This window comes from Onychomys torridus, chromosome 15, assembly GCF_903995425.1.
Source record: "Onychomys torridus chromosome 15, mOncTor1.1, whole genome shotgun sequence".
Lineage (NCBI taxonomy): Eukaryota > Metazoa > Chordata > Mammalia > Rodentia > Cricetidae > Onychomys > Onychomys torridus.
In genome coordinates, this window is record NC_050457.1 from 44,718,208 (window position 1) to 44,743,240 (window position 25,033).

The following is a 25,033-nucleotide window of genomic DNA, read 5'->3' on the forward strand; positions in this document are numbered from 1 at the left end:
CCATTTTTCTAGTGTTCACTAAGCTGGGCTAAAACAAAAAAAAGTACCCAGTTCACCAGTAATACTGAGTGAGAAATGAGTCATGCATAGAAACAATTACTGTCTTTAACATTATTGGCAGTTCATCAACCACCCACCACAATGTGAATGGTACAGAGAAAGTGACAACTTCAAGTTTTCTCTTAGCTCCTGGAGATCCTGAGCACAACTTACCATCACATGCCAGTCCTCAGACAAAAGGAGGAAAGTTTCCAGTTTATGCTAGAAGCTATCGCCCAGATTGCCAGTTTTCACATGGATGCAGTTGTTGTCAACCTGCTACAGAAGCCTCTGCCCTTTGACAGGTAGGGTCGAATGCATCTGGCCTCTTGTCCCAGAAAAGACCATCTTACAAGGCATTGGGAAGGATATATTGTTTGAGAGAAAGATAGCAAAGGTTGATAACATCTCACCTGAACATCATTTTTAAAATTGATATTTAAACAAGTAATAGTTTTCTAAGCATTTTATGGAATGCAAAAGAGCTCATCTTAAAATAGAAATGCATTGCACTTATAATAAGTATATACTGAAAGTTAATATTCCTCCTCTTTCTGGTTTCCATCTGTTTGGACATTCACATGCCTCAGAAACCCAAAGCCAAATGCGGGGCTGTTAAACAAACCATCATTATTGCCTCTTGACATAGAAGCATATCTGTCTGCCTTTGCAAGCACGATTCATCATAATGCAATGTTAAAGTCAGCCAGATGGAAAAGCTCGCAGTCCAGAGAGTTGTGCCTTATCTGTCAACTTCCTGACTTGTCGTCCTAGGGACACAAAGACATTGTGGAAAGCACTGGCTGAAAACCCAGCCTCTAGTGGCAAACTCTTGAGATCCCTGATAAGGAAACTGGAAGCCAGGTTAGAGGATGACATAGCCGGAGTAGATGCAATTTCAGTAAGTTGGACATCTGATCACTTGCCTCTGTCTGCACTATACCCTGTGACCTGTTCCCACCTAGTCCCAGATGGCACATCCACCACACCTCTAAAGGGCCCTAAATTTAACTATAGTCTAGTTCATATTAGACAAGTGTGGCAGCGGTGTTGTCTGTGCTTAATCATCCTCAGAAGCCAATTTCTTATCAGCCCCAGAGAAATCATATTGCCAAAAAAGCCTTCCATATATCCAGATCCAGATGGTTGTTGCTATTGTTATTGTCATCATCACTGAAGATTCCTCATGCATGCCAGAAAGCATGCCATTTTACAAGATGCATCCACCCCAAGTCATGACGCAACCATGGTGGTCCTAAGGAACACAGCCTGTTTGGGTAGTTTAGAGGCCACTTCATGTTCCTTTTCTGTGTGTTTTGTCATGGGCATACTTAAATTAGAAAACAATCCCAAAGACAAAGAACATGCTTCTGTAGCAGCCTTGGAGGAAAGACATCTGCCTGACTGGGAGGTCCTTTGTTCCCTCAGGTGGCCTGTGCTATATATGAAGTGATCCTAACAGGGACTCATGTCACCCACTTGTATCCAGAACTGTTCACCCTCCTCCTGAAGCTGATCAGCTGTTCACTGGGCCTGAAAATGCCAACTTCCACCTTGAGTCAAAGACGACGAGTAATGCAACTTGGGGAGCAGCAGCAGACCCCAAACCCCTGCAGGTAAACGGACCCGTCAGGAAAAGTCGACCCCACGCTCCCGAAGAGGGGCTGTGGAAGCCAGACTCTGCGCTGCCTGCCCTGGTATCGAGCCCTTAGGGCACGAACAAGGCTTTACTGTTCTTTAACTGTGGCTCCAGGCCTGCTGGTTCCTAGGGAGGGAGAGAATGGTAGTCTGAGGAGCAAGGCCCTGTGCTTTCTTCCCTAGGGGGCCCACACTGTGTCTGTTTGCTAGGTCTTCCTGGGGAAGTTGGAATTCTGTGAAAATGACGGCCACAGAGAAAGAAAGCCATTGGGATATCCCACCCAATCTGAGACTGCAGCAACTGGCAAAAGCAAGCTCAGTCCATGTAAAACTAAGGAAAGGGAGACCCTTCATTAGACCACGAGTCAGTGCTTTCTTTCCTTTAACACATTTTTATCGGGTTTCCCCTCTTCCACCTCCTCCCAAACCCTCCCAACCTCCCTACCCACTCAACCTTATGTTCTCGCTCTCTCTGAAAAACACAAAAGATGAAAATTAAAACAAACACAAGACCAATATGACCAAAAGAAAAAAAAGCCAAAATAAAACAAAAAAAAGCATGGAGTTTATTATGTTTCTCATATTTTTAAACACTTACTTTATATTCATCAAGGGACCTGTCGATAATTACAAGGTATAGATTCTCATTTTATATCACGTCATTCTGCTTCCCTGACCTTTTGCATAGCTTTTCATTCCAATGTCAGATCATAATGCAACCTTTGAAAAGATATTTTAAACAGCACTTAAACTCAGCCCATGCTGCTCAGATAATATACATAACTTCATCAAAATGACAGCAGATTAAAGGGTCATATTTGAATGCAAACACACCATGCATGGATGCACAGACAACAGCAAGTACATCACGGCAACCGACACGTTCACAGTCAGATGCAGTCTGATAGATATTAGGATGGCCTGGACTGACGCAGTCTAGTGATCAGATGGCCAAACACCCTAACTGTCATGCTAGAACTCTCATCCAATAACTGATGGAATTGGATGCAGAGATCCTTGGCCAGGCCCCAGGTGGAGCTCCAGGAGTCCAATTGGCGAGAAAAAGGAGGGACTGTAAGAGCGTGAATTGTTGAGAACAAGATTAGAAAAAGCACAGGGACAAATAGCCAAACTAATGGAAATACATGAACTATGAACCAAAAAGCTGTGGAGCCCCCAACTGGATCAGGCCTTCTGGATAAGTGAGACAATTGAATAGCTTGAACTGTTTGGGAGGCATCCAGGCTGTGGGACCTGGACCTGTCCTTAGTGCATGAGCTGGCTGTTTGGAACCTTGGGCTTACAGAGGGACACTTTGCTCAGCCTGGAAGGAGGGGACTGGACCTGCCTGTACTGAATCCACCAGGTTTAAATGAATCCCCAGGGGAGTCTTTGCCCTGGAGGAGATGGGAATGGGGGGGGAGGGGCTGGGGGGAAGGCGGGAATGGGGGCGGGAGGGGGGAGGACAGGGGAACCCATGGCTGATATGTAAAATTAAATTAAATTTTAAAAAAAGATGTAGTCTGATCTCAAAGATCCAGTAAAATATGCTATGTTTCATGTACCACTTGTAGGGGTTTGACTTGGTTTATTTCTGATCGTTTTTTCCTTCTGGGCAGTTGACAAAATTTTATGTCATTACCCTCTTGTCACCTGTTGTCCCCTTTGGCCCCAAGACTAAAGTGTGAGAATAAGACTATCTTACTTTTATTTTTGTCTTGAACAACATCCACTAATCCAATATTGGGAACTTACCAGAAGTAGGAAGACTAAACCACTTCCTCCGTAGGGTTTATTTATGTCTGTGGCATCTTGTATCTCCTCTAGGCTCTCAACTGCAACTCTGAAATGCTTGCAAGCCCAAGCCATGAAAGAAGGCCTTGCAAAAGAATCTGATGAAGGCGACAATTTATGGAACCTGCTTAGCAATCCTGACACCCATCACCTAGGCGTATGTGCGCTGGCCAGGTGATATGCGGATGATCTAGAAGTGAATAGAGAAGAGAAAAACAAAAGCTAAGAAGGAAGATGAACCTCACTAATAGCAATCAAATCAACCCAGATCAAGGGGAAGGAGGGGGAAGATGTGGGTGTTTCAGCCCCAAACCTACCACTTCTTTCAAAAATGAAAATGGCCCAAGTGAACTATTTTAGATAAACTAAATAAATTGACTACTTGATGGGTTATTTTCAAATGTAAGGCTTGGCAGTCTTTGATCTAGTATTTCTCTTGAGATACAAATATTGGCTTGAGAAACCTGTAAGTACACTACAGCTTCTTCCATTAGAAGGAACTAAGTCCCTTCTAAAATTTGTGTTTTCCAGGAGCATGGCAGTCTGGCAACAGGGGATTATACTGGATATCATGGAATACCTACTTTCATCTCTCACCTCCTCCTCTGAGAACTACAGAATAACTGGCACAGCTTTCTTCTCTGAGGCAAGGAGGAATAGTCTTCAGGGCGCGTTCACTGGTCCCTTGCCACATTTCTTGTGTAGGATATGGAGCCCAGTGATACCTGGAGCCCTGAAAAGGGGCCCTCCAAGGGGAGTTTTAGTAGAGAAGGGACCCATCCCTGCCAAAGATAAACAAGCAAGGTGTGAAGGAAAAAGGAAATCCCTCTCATCCAGCTCCTCCTGCCTGTTATGGAAACCAAACTCCAGGTCAGGGAAGGGAGAATAATAAATGTGAGGGGGTTGGGGAGGAGCCGGGAACACAATGCCAGCATGCCACTAGCTCTTCACCTGACACAAGGACTAGCCAATCCAGAGAAGGGGCAGTGATCAGAAATGGCTGTTTTTGCGGCTACAGTTTCCTTTTGAGAAAATCCTCCTGTCTAGATACTCTGGTCCTCATTACCTTGACCTTTGGGTAGCCTACATCTAGAGCTCAGCCAATACAAGATTTGCCGGTTCACTGGGGGGGCTCCCTTCCTCTGCTGCACAATAGTAAGGACCCCCCATCGTAATTGTAGTTAAGGTGCCTTGAGCTGTCCCCTCAAGGGAGGGACTCTAAAGGGGAGGAGTTTGTGGATTTCAGCTTATGAAGGAGCCAATCCTCTGGAAGCATGGAAATCTTCGAGACGTACTGATTTTCATGGATCAGAGTGCCTGGGATTCCAATGCTATTCTGAGGCAAATGGCCATCCGAGGACTGGGTAACACCGCGTGTGGGGCTCCTCACAAGGTAAGATGCATTCTTGGAGGAAAAGAACTGTTTAAGTAGACTTTCTAGGTACCCCCATCTGGTAGCTTCATGGAAATTAAGTGAAAATCCCAATGACCTAGCTTTGGGATTGAAGTAGATGGGAAGTACATTATAGTCCCCATGACTGGGAATTCCTACCCTATCCAAGAGACACGTGGAATAATTTTATAGATTAGGAGACCTTGTTCCATAACAGGTGAAGAAGCATAAGCAGATAATGTTAGAATCTATCATCAGAGGCCTATACCACTTAGCTCGCACTGAAGTCGTCTGTGAAAGCTTGAAGGCTCTGAAGAAGATCATGGAGCTACTCACAGAAAGAGACATCAGCTTCTACTTCAAGGAAATAGTGCTGCAAACCAGAACCTTTTTTGAAGACGTAAGTGAGCCTCTTTGGGAGCCTCCCTTCCCTAGAAGAAGTGAGGGGACAGAGGAGGGTCCAGGTGGTGCATGGAGGAGACTGTGGGTGTCCTACCAGCACTTCGTGGCCACTCCCAAGGGTATCTGCAAACAGCTTCCATACAGGCTGCTGCCCGGTCCCAGTATCTCTCTGCCTGAGCATACTCCCCCCCCCCAAAAAAAAAAAAAACACAACTGAGATAGGATTGTTGCCAAGGTAGCTAGCACTAGGAAGAAACTTGGACAAATGTCTTAAGCTCTTCATTCCACAGAAGGTTTGAGTACTATTTGCCTGTGAGGTCGGCACACCCACAGATGCTCCTTTCCTTACCACAAATGCTCCTTTCTTTACTTCCTTGAGTTTCCTATATTCTCATTCCCCAGGTTTGTTCCCTGGGATTATCTTCCAAATAATTTGCTCACACCTCATTTGCTTTAGGGGATACATGAGCAGGGACAATTCTTAGTTCCTCCAACGTGATCTGTTCCACTTTCCAAATTCAAAGATTCATTTCTTCCAGAAGTCAGCCAGCTACAATGCAGGAACCAAACGCAGCCTCCACTCTGCATTTGTCAATAAAGTTTTATTGGAACACAGTCATACTCACTGATGATGTATTGCCCATGGCTGCTTTCACAGTCTACCTGCAGAGCTGATAAATGATAAAGGGACTATGAGGTCCATACATGGTAACTTATTTGACTGATCAATCCCAAAAGATCAGTTTGCAACCCTAAGGGAAGGGGAGTCACTTCCTCTCTGCATTCCACGAACTATATTTTAGTATTTTTGTTTGTTTGTTTACTCACTGCCGTGGATGTGAAAAATCCGCTTCACAACAACTTCAACCTAATATTTTGAGATCGACAGACGTGTCCTCAAGTCCTGTTGCCAGAAGAGCTTCTCTAGTGCTCCCTTCATAAACACTAAGGCTTCATAGCATTACTTGCCTTCTGGTCTCCAGACTGAAAATTTCTATTTCAAGCCAGGCGGTGGTGGTGCATGCCTTTAATCCCAGCACTCGGGAGGCAGAGCCAGGCAGATGTCTGTGAGTTTGAGGCCAGCCTACTCTCCAAAGTGAGTTCCAGGGGAGGCACAAAGCTACACAGAGAAACCCTGTCTTGAAAAACCAAAAGAAGAAGAAGAAGAAGAAGAAGAAGGAGAAGGAGAAGGAGAAGGAGAAGGAGAAGGAGAAGGAGAAGGAGAAGAAAATTTTGATTTCAAAAACCCAATTTTTCTATTCAATATATATATATATATATATATATATATACACACACATATATATGCCACTTACTAATTAAAATTTCTATTGAGGTCTGAATTTAAGGAAAAATTACCTTTCAAGTACAACATTTCCCTATTTATTCACTCCACATTTTTAATATTTCTTTTTCTTCCTTAAACTTTGGTGATTTATTAGCTTAGGATCTACAATTTTTAATATATACTATATGCTCTCTGCCAATAATTTTAAAGTGTTGCATTTTTGCATTTTGTACTTTGTTTATATTCTACTGCAGCCTGGCATAGGAAAAGAGATTTCTGCCTATTTCTCCCCCAACCATGTTCTTTAATTTAATTCTCAAGCTACCTTCAAAAATGCTTCCTGGCCTCCTACCAATGTAGAATTTCCTGGGGGGGAAAAAAAGGTTTATTTGTTCACTGCACAGATAATTGATATCAATCTTCAACAAGGGGCTGATGTCTGCTTTTTGGGCCGGATCTGTTAGATTTCCTGGGTTCTTGTTGAAATAATAATAATATTTCTGTTGGATCTGAGCCCCAAGTAAGCTATAAGTCTTCCTTGACAGTTTCAAAACAACGTTACACAGTCCTATTTTCAAAGAAAAAATGCAAACGCTTCCTGGTTATTAGTTTAGTCATTCCTTACCCCCTGATAGGGATTAATTCCATCACATGTGAATAAAGACTTTACAAGACCTAGATGTTAGTAAAGATGTGCACTGTCGCCTTCCTGCAAGGGCATGTAACTCTGTAATGCTTCGTCCTCTGCTCCTCTGTATTTTGCTGTAAGATAAGCATGCCGTTCTGTGGTCGGTCTACTTTCCCCCCATCTTCCTCTCAGTATGCAAGTGCTTCCCTGTAATTCTCAAAGCATGATGATGCTTCAAGGGAGGGCAGAACTGAAAACATGTGGCTGTACCACACCCACATCCCCTTCTTGCTCCTCGGCCACCTCAAACATTCACTTTGCTCAGTGTTGATCCACTTTTCTCAACTGAAAAGTGAGAACATTGTACTTGAGAGACAGTTTCTAATTTTTAAACTTGTTTTCTTGGGCTTGAACAGAAAACTCATCTTCGCTTCTTTCTCTTCTTGTAACTCTGAACCACATCAACAAGTTACACATGTGAGCTAACAGAGTCTTCCCCCATCTTCTCACACTGTGCTCCTTGAAATAATTTCCAACTATCCTAGACAAAAGAAAAAAAAATAAGATTTTTTTTATAACTTCCCATATTTACAGGGGGAGGGCCAAGACAGGTTTTGTTTGTTTGTTTGTTTTGGGGTTTTTTGTTTTTGTTTTACCAGAGACTCAAAGCCAAGATTCCTGAGCAACATCACTTTACAAAATACTTAGCAACTTGAAGAAGAGTGTTCAGCCTTATGCAGCTTAGATAAGAGGACTCCTAGCTCTAGGGTTAATTACACAACCAGGACATTTTATGAAAATACATAACAAATGGGAACCCTCCCTAGCCTCCTGCTGCCAGCTCTGCTATTTGTCATTCTGCAATCACATGGCCCCACAAAGGAAGAAATCGAGTCTCAAGTTCCACAGCATCATCCAAAACTGAGTTTGGGGAATTGCAGTCTTGGAATGTACAAAGGCAGTGATATGAATGCACCAGTGTCCAGATTCTAGACCTTCCTTCCATTGCTTGAAGTGTGACAAGGTGGGGTGGGTACCAAAGGGATGCTGGCAGGGAACATCCTGTGAAAAGATCCATTTGTCACTGCAGGAGCAAGATGATGTGAGACTGACTGCCATCCTGATATTTGAGGATTTAGCATCCCTAACAGGAAGAAGATGGAAAATATTTTTTGCTGAAGAAGTAAAAAAGAGCATGATTTCATTCCTTCTCCACCTCTGGGACCCTAACCCCAAGATTGGAGCCGTAAGTAGGCCTGCAGACACGTTGACCTCCTCCTCTTTCCCCAGGGCTGAGAAGTACAAGTGAGCCTGGTCTCTCTGTACCAAAAGCTGGCTTCAGACGTGAGCTGGAAAAGCCACTTTGCCAATTCAGAATTCTGTTTTGTCTCTTTTCCACTTTTTTCTTTCTTTCAAATTACAGACTTTTACTGTTTCTTTCTCTGTGTCCGTGAGAAATTATTCCCTTCTGACAGATGACCCCGGTCTTACAGGCTGTGACCACCAAACCTCTGTGTTCTAGGCTTGCCGCGATGTCTTAGTCATCTGTATCCCTTTCCTGGGCCTCCAGGAGCTCTATGGAGTGTTAGACCACCTCCTTGAACAGGACCTGCCACGGGCCAGGGATTTCTACAGGCTATTCTGCATGAAACTGGTGAGTGTACAGCCAACGGTGCCACCGAAATAGCAGGACAGGAGTTTTGACAATCCTCAAGAGAATACACATAATCGGTACCAATCTCTAGCAAGGAACTGAAGTTTCCTCTTTGGGTCACATCTGTTATATTTCCGGTGGTTTTTGTTGTTGTTGTTAAAATAACAAAAACAAGGCCAGGATAGCCTTGCAAGGATGGTGGAGATCCCTAGTATTCTCACACATCATCCTCTCCCTCAAGACCATTAATAAGGATCATTTCTTCTGTGGTCCTGAAACTATGTCTGTTAACAAGCTTATCGAAATGGCCTTAGGACAATGTTCATTCAATCGGCAAATGGCTGTGGGTGTTAACTAACCTTTAAGGTTCTCTTCTGTGCTGTATGGAATGGTAAGGGTTACTTTCCAATTGCTCTCTTTGAAATCAGCCACCTCTCTTCCAGGCCAAGAAGAACCAGGAAATTCTGTGGATCCTCCACACACATTCGTTCATCTTCTTCAACAGCAGCTGGGAGATGATCAGGAGCGCCGCTGTCAAGCTCATGGGTGAGCTCCCTTCCCAGTCCTGGCCCACATGTGTCTCTTCTTTTCTGTTTACTTTTTACTTTGAAAGCTGCCCCAGCATGAAACTGGTACGGCAGAGAAAGACAGTAGTGGAGGAAGTAGGAAGAAATGTGTTGTTTGTCTTGGGATATCATCTTTTCTTTCACAAATGAAAATCGACAGTCTCATCCAATTCATCAACACTCTCTCACTGTCTCTCTCCCCCCTCCCAACCCCCAACCTGACTGTTCTCGTAAGTCTTCTCCCAGGCTCTCCCCTGCTTCCAAGTCTTTGGTCTTTATTCTCCCAGAGTCTGGGTTCCTAGCCTGGTACCACAGAATAAACATTTTTCTTTGCCTCATTCCTTTCTGTGAACCACATTCTGCATCCTCAAGCTGAGCACATGAGCAGCAACATGATCGAAGGGAGACGCAGGTCCATAGAGGGGCCCTTGGTTCTGCTGGGTTACCCGGGACATTTCATTTCCCTATGCCACCTCCCTACCAAGTCCATGAAATAGAAAAGTAAGTGAATCCCTAGAGACTCTCCTACTCTGAGATCAAGTGTTCTCTGTAAGCCTTTTCTAAGTAACGAATCCCCACAGTAAACAGGCCCACTGGTGTGGTCAGGTTTAATACCAAGGCCTAAGGACATTTATTGGATCATGCACATCCTTGCCTTAATTACATTATAAATTTGACAAGTGCAGAAACCCTATTTCATGCAGGTTTGAAACCTGACAATACCTTCTCCTTGCCCCAAGAAGGCCAGTTTGTGGATTTTTCAAATGAACTTGATAGGTAAACACTTCCCCAGCACATTGCTTAAGACCCAATAGAACTTTTCCTTGATTAGCCTCAGAGGCACGTGGAGACTTACATAATTGGTTCAGTCACCAATCAGTCCATTTGCCTTCTGACTGGCTCCAATCAGGCCCACTTTCCCCTTATAGTGAAATCAGTACCATTTTCTTTTGTTGACTTTAGATGCCATTATTCTCCACTTGACCAGCCAATATGTGGAGCTATTAGACAGAGAGCAACTCACCATGCGTAAGTATCACCCCCTCCCCAGTTTGTGCACATACTTCTGTTCCGTTCTTAGAGAAAGAGAGGCTGATTGCTCCAATTCTGGATCAGCCCAGAAGTAGAAAACTTTGGCATCCAGTCATTGTTTGAGGCTTCCTAGACCCTGGAATTTCTATGAATTGATAGCAGCCTCCAGCTCGGCTCCTTTGCTGACATCATTCCCAATCACCTATGAGTTTTCCAGCTGTCTAAACCTATTGATCAAAAAAAATCATGCCTGCTTCCTCCTCTTCCTCCTCTTCCTCCTCTTCCTCCTCTTCCTTTTCCTCTCCTCTCACCCTCTCCTCGGGATTGAAGCTTATAATTGCTAAGTACTCACTCTGCCACCCAGCTACATCCTTCATCATTTTTCTCCTTTGAGAGTAGGAGGTGAGCATTGACTTGGGTCCCACACAGAACTGACCTGTACAGCACCGCGGAGCTGTATAAACAGGGTCTTGGCTTGGTTGCTTTTCCTACTAGGCTCTGACTCTCCTTGTTCATTTAATTTTCTATCTCAGGGCTCCAAGCTCTTCGGCAAGACTCGTGTATCAGTGTCCAGAGAGCTTCTGAAGCTGCCTTACAGACTCTGCTGAGAAGGTGTAAAGAGACCAGCATCATACTGTAAACCATCAAGGAATAAACCGCTAGGCTTTTTCTAAAACCAACTCCTGTCTTTGTCTTGTGAACTCACAAACTTACATCTTCCTGAAGGCAGATATGGCACCTAAGCTGAGAATCTTCAAGTACATTCCTTACTCTCCAGAGTCTTTCAGGTGGCTTCCATTGGTAAGAGATAGAATTTCATGTCAGAGACATCTGACTATAATATGATTGGTGACAGCCACATGGCTTGCACAAGCTAGTCCTCTCTCCTGAGAAACTTACATCCAAGCAGATGCAGATACCAAAGAGTGGCATAGCCTGACCCAATCACACTCTTAGAAAGAAGAGTGCTACTGTTCTCTTCTATACACAGGCCTTCAAGATTTCTGTCAGACATTGAATCACTACCAACAATCTTCCTTTTCTCAAATATCATCACATGGTAAACTTTAACCTGTCTCTTGTCTCCAAGGTTGTAATTTATGCATCAAAACTGAGGTAGGTGTTATTCTGCAAAAGACCATTCTGACATTCTGCTAAAAGGCAATTTCTATTTTTAAGCTACAGTGATAAAGTGTGCATGATTTGTGCACATGCATTGTGTATGCACATATGTAGTGATGATCACAATTGTTTAATCTTTTCCAAAATACACATTGAAAGTTATATGTGTGTATATATATATATATATATAAATAATCTTTAATAATCATTTAACAACAAATATTGTGACTTATTCTTGTATATTCATCTATTCCTCTGTATAGACTGTCCATGAAGATTCCTACTCCTTACATTCTCTTATCCTCGCCGTCAGTCTTCAAGGAAACATTTTTTTGTTTCTACAAAACCTAGAGACTTGAAGTAGTCTTTTGGGTTGAAGATTATGGACCTAAAGTCCCTTTATTCACTCATTTAAACATTCATTGTGTGCCTACAATCCTCCTGACATTGTTACAGCCACTTGGAGCATAAAAATGAGTGAAAAAATAGACAACAGTTGTCCTCACAGAACCATTGTTCTATGGAATATTTATGTATGTTCTAGAGCAGTGGTTCTCAACCTGTGGGTCACAACCCCTTGGGGGAGTCAAATGGTCCTTTCACAGGATTCACCTAAGACTAAGGGAAAACAGATATTTGTATTACAATTCATAACAGTAGCAAAATTACAATTATGAAGTAGTAACAAAAATGATTTTGGGGGGGGGGGGTCACCACCATGTAAGGAACTGTATTTAAAGGGTTGCAGTAATAAGAAGGTTGAGAACCACACTGTTCTAGAGGATGGAGCTAGTCTCCTATATGATTTCCAATGGTCTTGGGTCCTGAAGTTTCCTCCAACAATAAACAGGACTGACCTTTACAATCAACAGAATATTTCAGAAATGATAGCATGTGACTTCCAAGACAAGGTCTTCTTTTTCAGTCAATAGTCACATTTATTTAGTCTTTGCTGCATAAAAGTCACCATGCCTTTTTTTTGGGGGGGGGGATTCATACAATGTATTTTAATCATATTCACACTCACACATACACACACATAAACACACACTCAAACGCACACACATATACACATTCATCCCATATCTACCCCCACATCCCTGTGCCTTCTCCTAACTTCATGTCCTCTTTTTTTTTTTTTTTTTTTTTTAATACCATTGAGTCACATTTGTGCTGCCCATATACTTCTGGGTAAGGACAATCCACTGGAGTGTAGTTAACCTTCCAGTGGCCACACCCTTAAAGAAAACTGTCTCCCTCTTTCAGAAGCCATCAGCTGTCCAGATATCCTCAGGAGTGGGATCTCATGAAGCCTTTCTCCCTCCCTCCCTGTTAGAATGGTGACTGGCATGATCTTGTGCAGGTCTTATGCAGGCAACTACAGCAACTGAGAATTCATGAATGTGGTGGCCAAGATGGGTTCTTAAAAGATATGATACTCTTCTAAGTCACCCACTCCAGAGAAGCAGAGGCAGAGGCAAGCTAAGCTATTCCCAAATTCCTGAGCCACACAACTGAGTCAGATCATGAATTTTAAGCCACTAAGTTTTGAAAGTAATTTATTATGCACCGGTAGGTAATCTTTGCCAAGAGGGTCCATTGTCCCACCAAAATGATTTGCAAACTTCTATGTGTAATCAAATAGATATATTATCTGGGTAATGGCCTTCATTAAATTCTTAGTGGAATAACAAACTACTCCCAAGCATAACATATATGAAACAGAGCAAGAAGAAAATAGTGGAATGTGGGCTTAATTGACCTCCTTTGGCAGGTTATTTTAAATCAAATAACTTCTCAAAATAGTACTATCCAATGAAACTTTCTTCACTGATTAAATAATTTCATCTTTCTACACTAACCAATGTAATAGCCATTAGCCACGTTCAGTGACTGAACACTTGAAAAGTGGTTTCCATATTTGGGAAAGTGAAATTTAATTCAGTTTAGTCTCAATTAATTTTCAATGTGTATCAGAGTATAGTTTGCCATTATAACATTGTGCTTGGTAACTTCAGAATACATAGGAAAAGCCTCACTAGAATTGTGTTTGAGCTATAGTGCCCTCAATGCCAGCACTCAACAGGTGGAGGCAAAGGATGAAACTATTCAAGGTCTTCTACAGGTGCCCATCATGTCCAAGGTCAACCTGGCCTACATAAGATCCTACCATTAAATCAAAATAAAATTTTAAAAAAGCTAAAAATTGGCTTGGGAAACACTAGAACTATAAATAATCCTCAGTGGTAGTGTAAACTTGACATAGCACTTTTTTCCAATAATTCTTCATGTATCTATACAAAACCTGGATCAACTGACTCACAGAATGAACCAAATAAAGTAGGCTTTGTGGCAGAAAAACTTAGATCTTTTGCTCATACTAATCCTTTCCATTAATCTCTCTCACCCACTATAACTGCCCCCAGACAGTGGCCACCAGTAGTAACTCCAGTCAGTCCTCCAAGAGCCCTTTGTCCTTCTTCCCAAGCGTTTAAATACACGCGTGTTAGCACTGAGAGGAAAGTTCTTGTGGAACTCGGGAAATTAGTAGAGGAAATACGTGTTGACTTGCTATTGCTGCGGATCCCTGCCAGGCACTCCTGTTGTTTGCTCTGGTGTTGCTGGCATGTGCAATCACGTTTCAACTCATGTTTGTGGTAAGGCAGATTCTGTAATGTACACAGGCTGCCCAAAAGGTCCAGCAACTGCTGCAGAAGGCTATCCATCACATTCTTTTGCAATTCTGCTTGCTTCCCTTGGACCCAACAGTGAGAGCCAGTGTTCTGCTGGTAAATTGGGGATGTCTAGTTCTGCTGACCCTTAGATGAGGACAGTTTTACTGGAATAGAGAACAGAGATTACAGATGGGAAGAAACAAGTAGGCTTCCAGGAAAAGCCTGACGAATCACTTAGCTGGAATTGTCTCTGTGTTGCCAGAGTTTCCAAAGATAAAATTCAGAATAAAGCATTTCGAGTGGAGCCTGCAAGAGATTCTGAAATTAAGCAACTAGATTCTAATAGTACTTTTTTTAACTATTTGATCCTAAACCTGACAATTATCTTTTAAATCACCATTGTACAGAAATTAAAGGAAGCACAGTTAATCAGATACATAGAAGCCTGGGAACTAGTCAGAAACCCCTGACCAAGAGCAACTTTTTGACCACCAAGTTTCCATGTTTGTTTGTTTTAACAGATTAATTTACTTTATTTTTCTTGTATAAAAACCCTTATGTGGTGGCCACGGCTGGATCCTGAGTCCTCTGAACAGACAGACACTCTGGTGTGGGTTTTCACAAGATGGTCAGTGAATTCCTGATAAGGAGATTTGGTGAACACAGTCTCTTTCCAGAGGTCAGGGGTCAGGTAGCTGTAGGTCTTGGAGATGGCATCAAAGGTGGCCTTGGCAAAGTTGCCCAGGGTGGCAGTGCAGCCCCTGGCTGATGTGTAGCAGTCATCAATACCGGCCATCATCAGTAACTTCTTAGGCACAGGAGCAGAGATGATGCCAGTGCCTCTGGGGGCAGGGATGAGACGCACCAACACAGAGCCACAGCCGCCTGTTTCTTTGCATGGCACAGTGTGGGGCTTGCCAATCTTGTTCCCCCAGTAGCCTCTCCGCACATGGACAATGGACAGCTTGGGCAAGATGATGGCCCCTCAGATGGCAGTGGCTTCTTCCTTGGAGCACTTAACACCAAGACCAACATGACCACTGTAGTCTCCAATAGCGACAAAAGCCTTGAAGCTGGTCCGCTGACCAGTCCAAGTCTGCTTCTACCCTGGCATGATCTTCAGAACCTCATCCTTTAGGGATGCGCCCAGGAAAAAGTCAATGATCTTGGATTCCTTAATGGGAAGGGAGAACAGGTTGATCTCCTCCAGGGACTTGATCTTCATGTCCTTAACCAGGTGGCCCAGCTTGGTGACAGGGATCCACTACTTGTCTTCAGCTTTACCTCCACAAGGCCCGCGGCCTCGACCACGGCCATGGCCTCCACCACGACCGCAGCCCCTAAGGCGGCTGCCGAATCCTCCGCAACCCCAGGTCCTCCGGGCCCTCCCACCGCACTGGCGTCATCCGCCGTTTGGTGTTTTCCGGAAGAAGAAGAAGGAGGAGGAAGAGGAGGAGGAGGAAGAGGAGGAGGAGGAGGAGGAGGAGGAGGAAGAAGAAGAAGAAGAAGAAGAAGAAGAAGAAGAAGAAGAAGAAGAAGAAGAAGAAGAAGAAGAAGAAAATTTCCACATTTTATCTTCTTGTTTATTCTCTTTTTAACTCACTTTCTTGCAGTTGCCCCTTGTACTTGAATACTAGGAAACATGATAAAATCAAGAGAAACATGAGGGTCAGTAGGATTCTTTACCAAAGTAAAACACTGTGTGTGAGTGTGTGTGTGCCTCTCTGTGTGTGCCTCTGTGTGTGTGTGTGTGTGCCTCTGTGTGTGTGCCTCTGTGTGTATGTGTACATGTGTGTGTGCCTCTGTGTGTATGTGTACATGCGTGTGTGTGTGTGTGTGTGTGTGTGTGTGTGTGTGTGTGTGCCTCTGTGTGTGTGTGTACATGTGTGTGTGTGTGCCTCTGTGTGTGCCTGTGTGTGTGTGTGCCTCTGTGTGTGTGCCTCTGTGTATATGTGTACATGTGTGTGTGTGTGCCTCTGTGTATATGTGTACATGTGTGTGTGTGTGTGTGTGTGTGTGTACATGTGTGTGTGTGTGCCTCTGTGTGTATGTGTATATGCGTGTGTGTGTGTGTGTGTGTGTGTATACATGATCTGTGTGCCTATATGCATATCAAGTTACCCTAAAAAGTTATGACCTATTCTTGCCTCTACTTCTTAAACTTTATTTATGCAACAAACATTCTTACACGTATTCCCCCGGGATGAAGTGTCCTAGATAACATTTATTAAATTATGTAGTTATCCTAAAGGCAAGATAAATTAGGAGCACATGATTTTCCAAGTGCATAGGGCTCACTTCTTTTTCAATTTGAGAGCCATTGAAAGACACAAGATAAGAAATCCTTCTTTCTGTGTTACCTACCACTTCCTTCAAATATTCTCATAGGCAAAGCCCGAGGATTAATCAGTTCCCTACATCCATTCTTGACTGCAGAGGGGTCAAAATGGGGCTCTACTTTAGAAATAGAGAGCTTGGGGAACTGTTTTGCCTACAGGACAGCCTAACCAGAACTTTTTCAGTTCTGCAGAGAAGTAGGGAGAAGTTGACTGTTCCTTGCTTTCAACTGAATAATGAGAAAACTATAATTTCATATTATCAGAGCCTGGAATTGAGGTTAGAATCATAAGAGTGTGCCACACCTATGGATGGACCGTATTGGCCTGTAGGAAGGGCCAGTCTATTATTTTTCAGTCTGCTACTTCTTAACATGAAATCGCATCTGGACAGCAGGAAGGTTTTACTAAGAGATAATGGTGATTCATGAGAAATTCACACCAAAACCAAAGTGAGCTATTACTTCAGAAACAACGGCTATTACAAAAGAAATTTAAAAACTGAGGATAACAATGCAAGTGTGAATATGGAGAAAATGGAGTCTTTGTGCACGTGAATAGAGATTTAAATTACGGAAATATCACAGAGACACTTCAGAAGACTAAAAATATAAGTCTCCTGCAAACTAGCAATCCAGCTACTGACTGTATATTCAAATACGAAATCGGCATGCTAAAGGGACACTTGGACTCCTATGTCAGCACTATGCACAATAGCCAAGAAATGGAAACAAACATCCATCAGCATATACACAACAGAATATCCTTCCAGCTAAAAGAATGAAATCCTGCCGTGTCTGACAGCATAAAGGGAATGGACAGTCACCACGCTAAGTGAAATAGACCCGACACAGAAAGACAAGTGCCACATGGTCTCACCCACGAGTCGACCCTAAAACCAATCTCATAGAAGCTGAGAACAGAAAGGTCATTGCCAGTATCCAGAAAGAGCAGAAAGTAGGTAATAATGAGAGAAGAATGAGGGAAGAATGGCCAATGGGTAAACAAAGTACAGCCACGTAGGAGCAAGAAAAGCTGGCACAGTAGAGCATGACTACATGTAACAGTAATGCACCCTACATCCCCCAAAGCTAGGATTATTGTGAAAGTCTCGCCAAAAATAAGTGATAAAAATTAATGAGATAAATATGTTTGGTCTAATTTAAATATTATATACTGGGTACAATTTCAGAATTTGTATATATATTAATATGCATTACATGAGTTGGTGTGTAAAATTTTAAAGTTTACACACATAAAAGAGAAAAGGCAAGTGAAGAGAAAAATTAATGTTTATTTTATAAAAACAGTAAAGTTGCCATTACATCTCTCAGAGAGCAACAATTCCCATTAACAGCATTTTTGAAGTACCAGGACCTGAACGAAATGATCTTCCTTCCCAAGAAAAAGGAATTACTCCAGAAACTGCAAAGCCATGTGATGGTTTTTGTTGATTGTCAGCTTGACAGGAATCTAGAATCCCCTATAAAAGGGGTCTCAAGGCATACCTGTGAAGGATTGTGTAGATGCCTTATTGTCCACATGCCTGTGAAAAATTTCACTGATTAGGTTAACTGAGATGGAAAGGCACACCCTACATGTAGGCAGAACCATTTCCCAGGCTGAGTGTAAGGCTGATTACAAAGAAGAAAGAAAGCTAAGTAGCATCTGTCTATCACTCTCTTCTTCCTGACCGTAGATGTCATGTGACCAACTGCTTCAAGCTCCTACCACTTAACTTCCTTGATATGAAAGAGTGTACCCTCAAACTGAAAGGCAGACTAACCTTTGCTCTCCTTAGTTGCTATAGAGGTATTTTGTCACATCACCAGTACAAGTAATTAAAGTCCCTTCCCTGAGGCAGTTGTTATGCAAGGCTATGCTGATTCTCCTCAGGACTCACCCCTGTACCCTCCTTTGCTTCTAAAACTATAACTAAATTCAAGCCCCAATTAGAGTTTTCCTGCCTGGCCCAGAATCAAGACAAATCTCTCTTACCTGCCAGTCCCACAGTTGCTCAGTCCCAGCCAAGTAAACACACAGAAACTTATATTGCTTACAAACTGTATGGCCGTGGCAGGCTTCTTGTTATCTAGTTCTTCTTTCTTAAATTAACCCATTTCTATTAATCTATAAGTTGCCACATGGCTTGTGACTTGCCAGTACCTTACATCTCCCTTGTCATGGCGGCAGCTGGCAGTGTCTCTCCACCCTAGCCTTCCACCTCCGAGAATTCTCTTCTCTCTTGTCCCGCCTATACTTCCTGCCTGGCCATTGGCCAAACAGCATTTTATTTATACAGAGTGATATCCATAGCACCCCAATATGCCATCTTAAACCCAATATGCCATATTAAAGGTGAAGTACAAATTATGGTCATAAAGGAGCAATCTGAGCATTCCTATTTACAGAGATCGAAGTGTGAGAATGAATACTGTGTGTGAAATTTGGGTACTGATGAATGAAACAAGGTTTGGACTGACCAACTTGTCGATAGGGATTTATTGAGCAGACATCAGATACCGTGGCTCAAGCAGTAAGAAAAGGTTCTACATTTCAGTTGGTTGACTAACCATGGATTAAAATGTGGAACACAATAAACAAATCTGAAACGCCTGACTTGCCTGACATCAGAAATTTGGAAAAAATGGAATTTTAGAGTGGATTTATAGTTAGAGATCTATTCACCCAGACTGGGAGGTTCCCAGCATCCTTGAAGAGAGCCATGATCACTATTCTTTGCAAAGAAGAACTGCCACTGGGAAGAGAAGCCATTTAATTAAGAGACCAGAATGTAATAGAAATTCTCAGACACTAAGGTAGCAGATTCAGACAAGGGCAGCACTGAGGGTGTGTGTGATTACCATGTTGGGCAGCAGGGTCAAAGCAACATCTAGTCTCTGGTTGATCAGTGGCTCTAGAAATGAAATCAATTCGATGCTTATTTGGTACTTAACTGATTTGTGTAAGCAGAAAAGTTCTGGGTCAAGTGACTGAAACTCTAACCTGAAAAATAAAGGGCAGAGTCCAGCTGCTTCTTTAATTCCCAGACTTAGCTTACAGGTCTAGAATTGCTAATAAAGGAGAGCTTAGTTCTCTAATGCACTACTGAAAGTTGAAATGGACTCTTTTCAGGCTGCCTGAGCCTTTTACCAGTGTAAAAGAAAGAAAATTTTGCAGAAAGGAAACAAGAGGCCATTTCTAAGACTACTGCATGCTGTCGGGACGCTGACATTAGATACAGGGGGGACACAAAACATCACTTTGGTCCTCGAGGCCAGTTGTGAAGATCAAGCAATCAATAGAATTTTGACACAAGTCCTTGTATGGTGGGCCTTAACGTGCCTTGTATTTATCTAACTAGTCCAGAATGTGTAATACATATAGTCACCAGCTGACAGAAGCTCCATGTTGCTTCTGTGAGTTGAAGAGTCAAGTCTATTATGGTGGGGAAGTCCAAGTAGAAAGTAATAGAAGTGCTTCAATCTAGTAAAATATCAGTCCCAAAGCAGGCCTGCATTCCTGGAAGCATTGCTGAAGTTAGTACAAGCATTAAGGACTTCAAAGATTCGGGGGTTCTGATGACCTCCACATCTCCATTTGATTCATCTATTTTGCCCATACAAAAGAGAGATAGATCTTAGAGAACGGCAGTAGAGGCTCAACAACGATGATTCCAACTGCAGCTAGCTGCTGTACCAGATGTGATTTCATTGTGAACAAATTAACGAACCCTCTGGCATCTATATGCAGCTGTTGATCTAACAAATGCTTTTCTCTCCAGACCTATTAGTAACAACCATCCAAAGCAATTTCTGTTCATGTAGACAGAGCAACAAAACACTTTCATTATCCTACCTCAGAGGATATCAGTCATAAATCAGATAGCAAAGGTCTGAAAAAGATGTTGTAATATAGGACATTGTGATGGATTCTGATTACCCAGGGTGAAATGAACTGCTCTACAGCACCATGTGGTTTTTGAAGAACATGTCTGGTATATAAGAGCTCTTTTAGGATGTCTCGTGATATTAACACAGCCTGTGATTAAGGTCAATGAGAAGCTTTAACCTAATATGGAAATGGTTACTAAAGGCCAAATTTCTTCAATAAATGAAGGATTGTTCATCCTCAGAATATAAATAACCTAAACTACCCATTTAGATGCTTGCTGAGGACAAAGGATAGAGACTTGGTAGTGGACAAGGGCAGTAATAAATGTCACCTCTCATTGGTATAGCACCTTATGTTCTGTTCAGTAGAACCTAATCTCCAAGCTAAGACCTTGTGACTGAAATGAAACAGTATACTATGTTTAGATAAAGTCATGAGAGTGGACCTTGTAATGGGATTAGTGCCTGTGTAAAAAGAAGAAATCGAACTTTCTCTTTGTCCTTGTCAGGATGCCATAAGAAGGAAGCCATGTGCAAAGTAGAAAGTAGTCTTCAACTGACACCAGATCTTCTCAATCTTGATTTTTCTAGCCTCTTAACAGTGAGAAATGATTGTTGGTTGTTGAATCCACAGAATCTTAACTGTGGTCACAACTCCATTTGGACTTAGGTAAATAAATGCAACAGTCATGAAAAATTTGACCACATTAAAATGCATAATGACCAAAAATCAATTCAAACAAATCAATGTAATGAATCTAGGGTGTTCCTGGCAGCTCTTAGGTCTGAACATCCAACATCCACACTGTGTAGTGAAGGTAACATGGCAACCATGCTGGCAGACACACCTCAGCTCAGCTTCAAGACTCTTTATTTTGTGTTATTGATTGTATTGTTTTTATCATGCATACATAGTTTCTGCTCTTATGAAAACATAATGGATTAATTACATAAAACAACACTTGCATTATTTTCCTACTGTCATTAGGCAGCATGTATCAAATTAGTGCATCTTCAGATTGAATTGAGTTAGAACATTCAATTTTTCAAATTGCTATTTGAGTTGTTGACTTGAATTTTATTTTTTGAAAATCATTAATAAGGTTAGATTCAAGATTAAGACAAAATTTCAAACAATTTTTGAAATAGTAAACATACTTCTCCCATTTTTTACTACATATTTATGTGAGGCAACATCCTCAGGCTGACCATTATAAAATCAAAACATTAAGTAACTTTGAAAAGTGTTGAAAATGCCCTATCCTGAAGTATTAAATCAGCCAATATTCGTTCTCTATATAAACAGTAAAAATACATCCATAATGCTAGTATGAAAATTTACCTTTATCTTTTTCCAGGGAGTGTATACACATGCATGTACCTGTAGAGGTCAGAGGTCAATCTTGGGTGGTGTTCCTCAGAACTGCTTATTGGCAGGGGTGGAGAGTAGGGGGTAGTACAGGTTCTCTCACTGAGACCCAGGACTCATCAACCATGCTAGACTTGCTGACCAATGAACCTCCAGGATATGCATAGCTTTGTTTTCCCAATATTCCTGCCTTCACTTTTCCTCTACTGGGATTACAAATGCACATCACCATGCCGCACTTTTTACATGGGTCCTGGAGATGGAACTCTGGTCCACATGCTTTCACAAGTACTTTACCTAGCTGTCTTCCCATCCTTCTACTTCCATCTTTAACAAATGGGAAAACTATATATGTGCCCAAAACTTATTTTAAAATAAATTTCCTTGTGATTTATCAACAGCAAATATGTTTGATTGGTGTGCTTGCTTATTTTATGTAAAATACAATATATGGTTGGGTAAAAGGAATTTAGAAATTGAAAAATCTTTAAGCAGCCCTCATATAAGCCACTTAGTCCGTGATATTTTGTTATCACAGCTAGCACTGACTGAATCTCCCTTTTCTCTGAAAACAAGGAAGAATATTCACTTCTGGATTATCATTTCCTGTCTAGCAAAGGAATTTCCCGTTTTAGATGCCTCTAGGATTATAAAGCATGATCACCATTTGTTGACAAATCATCATCCCAAGAAAAACTTCTTTGGGACCTCAGTTTGTTTGTCAATATTGTCTAACTCTCAGAAACGTCTCTGCTTCCTCTTTAAACCTCCTTCAACTGCCATAATTTACAATAGAAATCTTTCTTTATCCTTCAGCAAACACTCTCTTCAGAGACGTGAAAGGAAATCCCCAACCTATATTCCATGGTAGAAAAGAAGAAACACTCAGGAGGTGAGGCAAAGCGGAAGAAACTGCCAGTTGGAGGCCAGTCTGGCTTACACAGCAAGTTGAAGGTCAGCCTGAGCTACATAACAAGAATCAACCTCAAAAAACAAAACAAAACAAAAAATAGAAAAACAGAAAGCAGGGCAATGATAGGACAATGACACTGTAATCCCATCACTCGGGAGGCAGAGGCAGATGGATCTCTGTGAGTTCAAGGCCAGCCTGGTCTACAAAGCAAGTTCCAGGACAGCCAGAGCTACACAGAGAAACCCTGTCTCAGGGAGAAAAAGAAAGGAGAAGGAAAAGAAACAGGAAAAAAAAAAGGAGGGAGGGGAAAATTAGGAATGAAATGCTTTCCATAGCAGAAAAGACACTCACTTCAACCTGTACTTCAGAATAAAAGCCCCACAGGAAGAAATCACCCCTACTCATTTAGGGGACAGCAATATCATGAAACTGAATGGGAAGCATTCGAACCTACTTCAGATGAGGCACACAAGGCCTTCTGCTAACTAGCTATTAAAACCGGGACCGTTTTTGCCAAGTGGCTATTTCCCTGAACACATTCATTCAGTATGCTCAGCCCTGGAAATTCCTTAACCCGGCTACAGGGGAGGGAAGCCTACATCTCCTCAAAGGTGCATTTGGTTCTCTGTTGCTTTAATGGATCTGTAAACCACATCCATTAAGCCACTGAGGACTTTGGGATGTTCTGGAAGGCTCGTTATCGTCCGATCGAAGCTATTGAACTTCTACAGCCACAAAAGTCAGGTTAGTGGGTCTGAGCATGCTTTTTATCACTCCTGGCAGGAGTTGCTCTTGTGTTGTCCATTTAAAGAAGACAAAGAGCTCTCTTCGGTGGTCTCAGCCATGGCGACCTCGTCAATATTGTCTCCGGGTGCTTTGGTTGTACTTGGTATAACAAAATGAGTCCTCAGTCTTCTGTATCAGTCACTTCTCTTGAGACTCTCAGACCAAATTTTTCTGCCATGGCAAAATCCTGTTTCACTATGAAAGAAATGTCCTTGCCTTCTCTCTCTCCCGCACTCCCCTAACCAACTTGTTACACTACATATATTTTTCCAGGCAATTCTCCTCTTTTTTGATAATCATGACCTGTCATGTGTCTACTACCCTTCCCCTAGAGTGACGTCACAAGTGTCCTGTTACCACGAAACATGGCATTCGCAGTGATAACAAAGCAAAGCAGAGGACTCTCCTCCACCTAGGATAGAATCTCCTGCCGTCTCCTGTCCACACTTTCATTGCCAGCCCACCTACTCAGGAACAATGGCATCTCTATCCGGCATCTTAAACCCTAGGCTAAAGAAACATATTTTAATGGAACTGATGTTTTGGGTATAAATCTGGAGCATTGCCTTCCGAGCCTGACGGGTATAAATAAAAAATCAAATTGTAGGACTGTGGTTGTCACAGCAGGGACCCCTATCATGCCATCAGCTATCATGTTCCTAAATGTGCAAACTGCCTGAAAGACCGGGGTCATTGAAAGGCAGGCATAAACCTCTCTGGTTTCTCAGTATTAACTGAAATTGCCTCCTACTGAAGTAGCTTTCTGGCTTAGAATGCTGAGGGAAGTACAGGCCATTCTGTTTCCAATGGGAGTATCAAAATCCCTTAACCAGCCCATCATGAGGAAAGTCTCTGTGGACTGGGAGGAGACAGGCATAACCTAGTGGCATCGATCTTCTAATCCTGTTCTTAAAATGGTTCTCCCTCCCTCCCTCTCTCTCTCTCCCTTCCTCCCTCCCTTCCCCTTCCCCCTTTCTCTACCCCCCTCTCTCCCTTCCTTTCTCACCTTCTTCTCCCCCCCTTTTTTCCTTGCCTATCTACTCCTATATCAAAAGGGAATGAATAGTAAATGTGTCCGAAACACCCACGTCATCATTCATCTAGAAGTTAGTGTTTTATCTCACCTTCAAGTTTATCGTGCCATCTGCTAGCTATGACGCTGCCCTCACAAATAATATAGATGCCTAAGGTGTGTGGGTGTGATAGTTGGGCTATTTCCACAAAGTAATGCTATTGATAACGGGAGCTCGGTGGAAGGTCCACTGAAGATATACCTTCAAAGGAAAATGGGTTTGCTCTCTCCCTCTTCCCCTTTTGTTTCTTGGCTCCTGGAGTGAGTGGTTTTGCTCTCCTGCAGGCTCCTACAGTGATGTGACACCTTCACCTGAAGCTCAAATCTGTGAAGTCTGTCGATTCGGGACTGGAACCTCCACAACCATAATCCATCCTTTTCTAATAAATTAGTTGTCTCAAGTATTTTCTTATAATAATGGGAAGATGACTAA

General features: G+C 42.4%; 1 protein-coding gene and 1 pseudogene across 1 annotated transcript in view; one reads left to right on the plus strand and one right to left on the minus strand.

Moving 5' to 3' along the window:
* Mroh2b (maestro heat like repeat family member 2B) overlaps positions 1–11,110 on the plus strand; it is a 57,461-nt gene extending 46,351 nt beyond the window's left edge. Inside the window, exons 31-42 of the mRNA XM_036207344.1 lie at positions 187–344; positions 814–940; positions 1,468–1,655; positions 3,505–3,645; positions 4,003–4,117; positions 4,718–4,864; positions 5,082–5,264; positions 8,273–8,428; positions 8,705–8,836; positions 9,280–9,382; positions 10,366–10,431; positions 10,968–11,110. Of these exons, the coding sequence (XP_036063237.1) occupies positions 187–344; positions 814–940; positions 1,468–1,655; positions 3,505–3,645; positions 4,003–4,117; positions 4,718–4,864; positions 5,082–5,264; positions 8,273–8,428; positions 8,705–8,836; positions 9,280–9,382; positions 10,366–10,431; positions 10,968–11,074 (1,623 nt within the window). The 3' untranslated portion in view covers positions 11,075–11,110. The remainder of the gene's footprint in view (positions 1–186; positions 345–813; positions 941–1,467; positions 1,656–3,504; positions 3,646–4,002; positions 4,118–4,717; positions 4,865–5,081; positions 5,265–8,272; positions 8,429–8,704; positions 8,837–9,279; positions 9,383–10,365; positions 10,432–10,967) is intronic.
* A 3,676-nt stretch (positions 11,111–14,786) lies between these two features.
* On the minus strand, positions 14,787–24,025 carry LOC118596174 (annotated as a pseudogene).
* Positions 24,026–25,033: the final 1,008 nt, after the last annotated feature.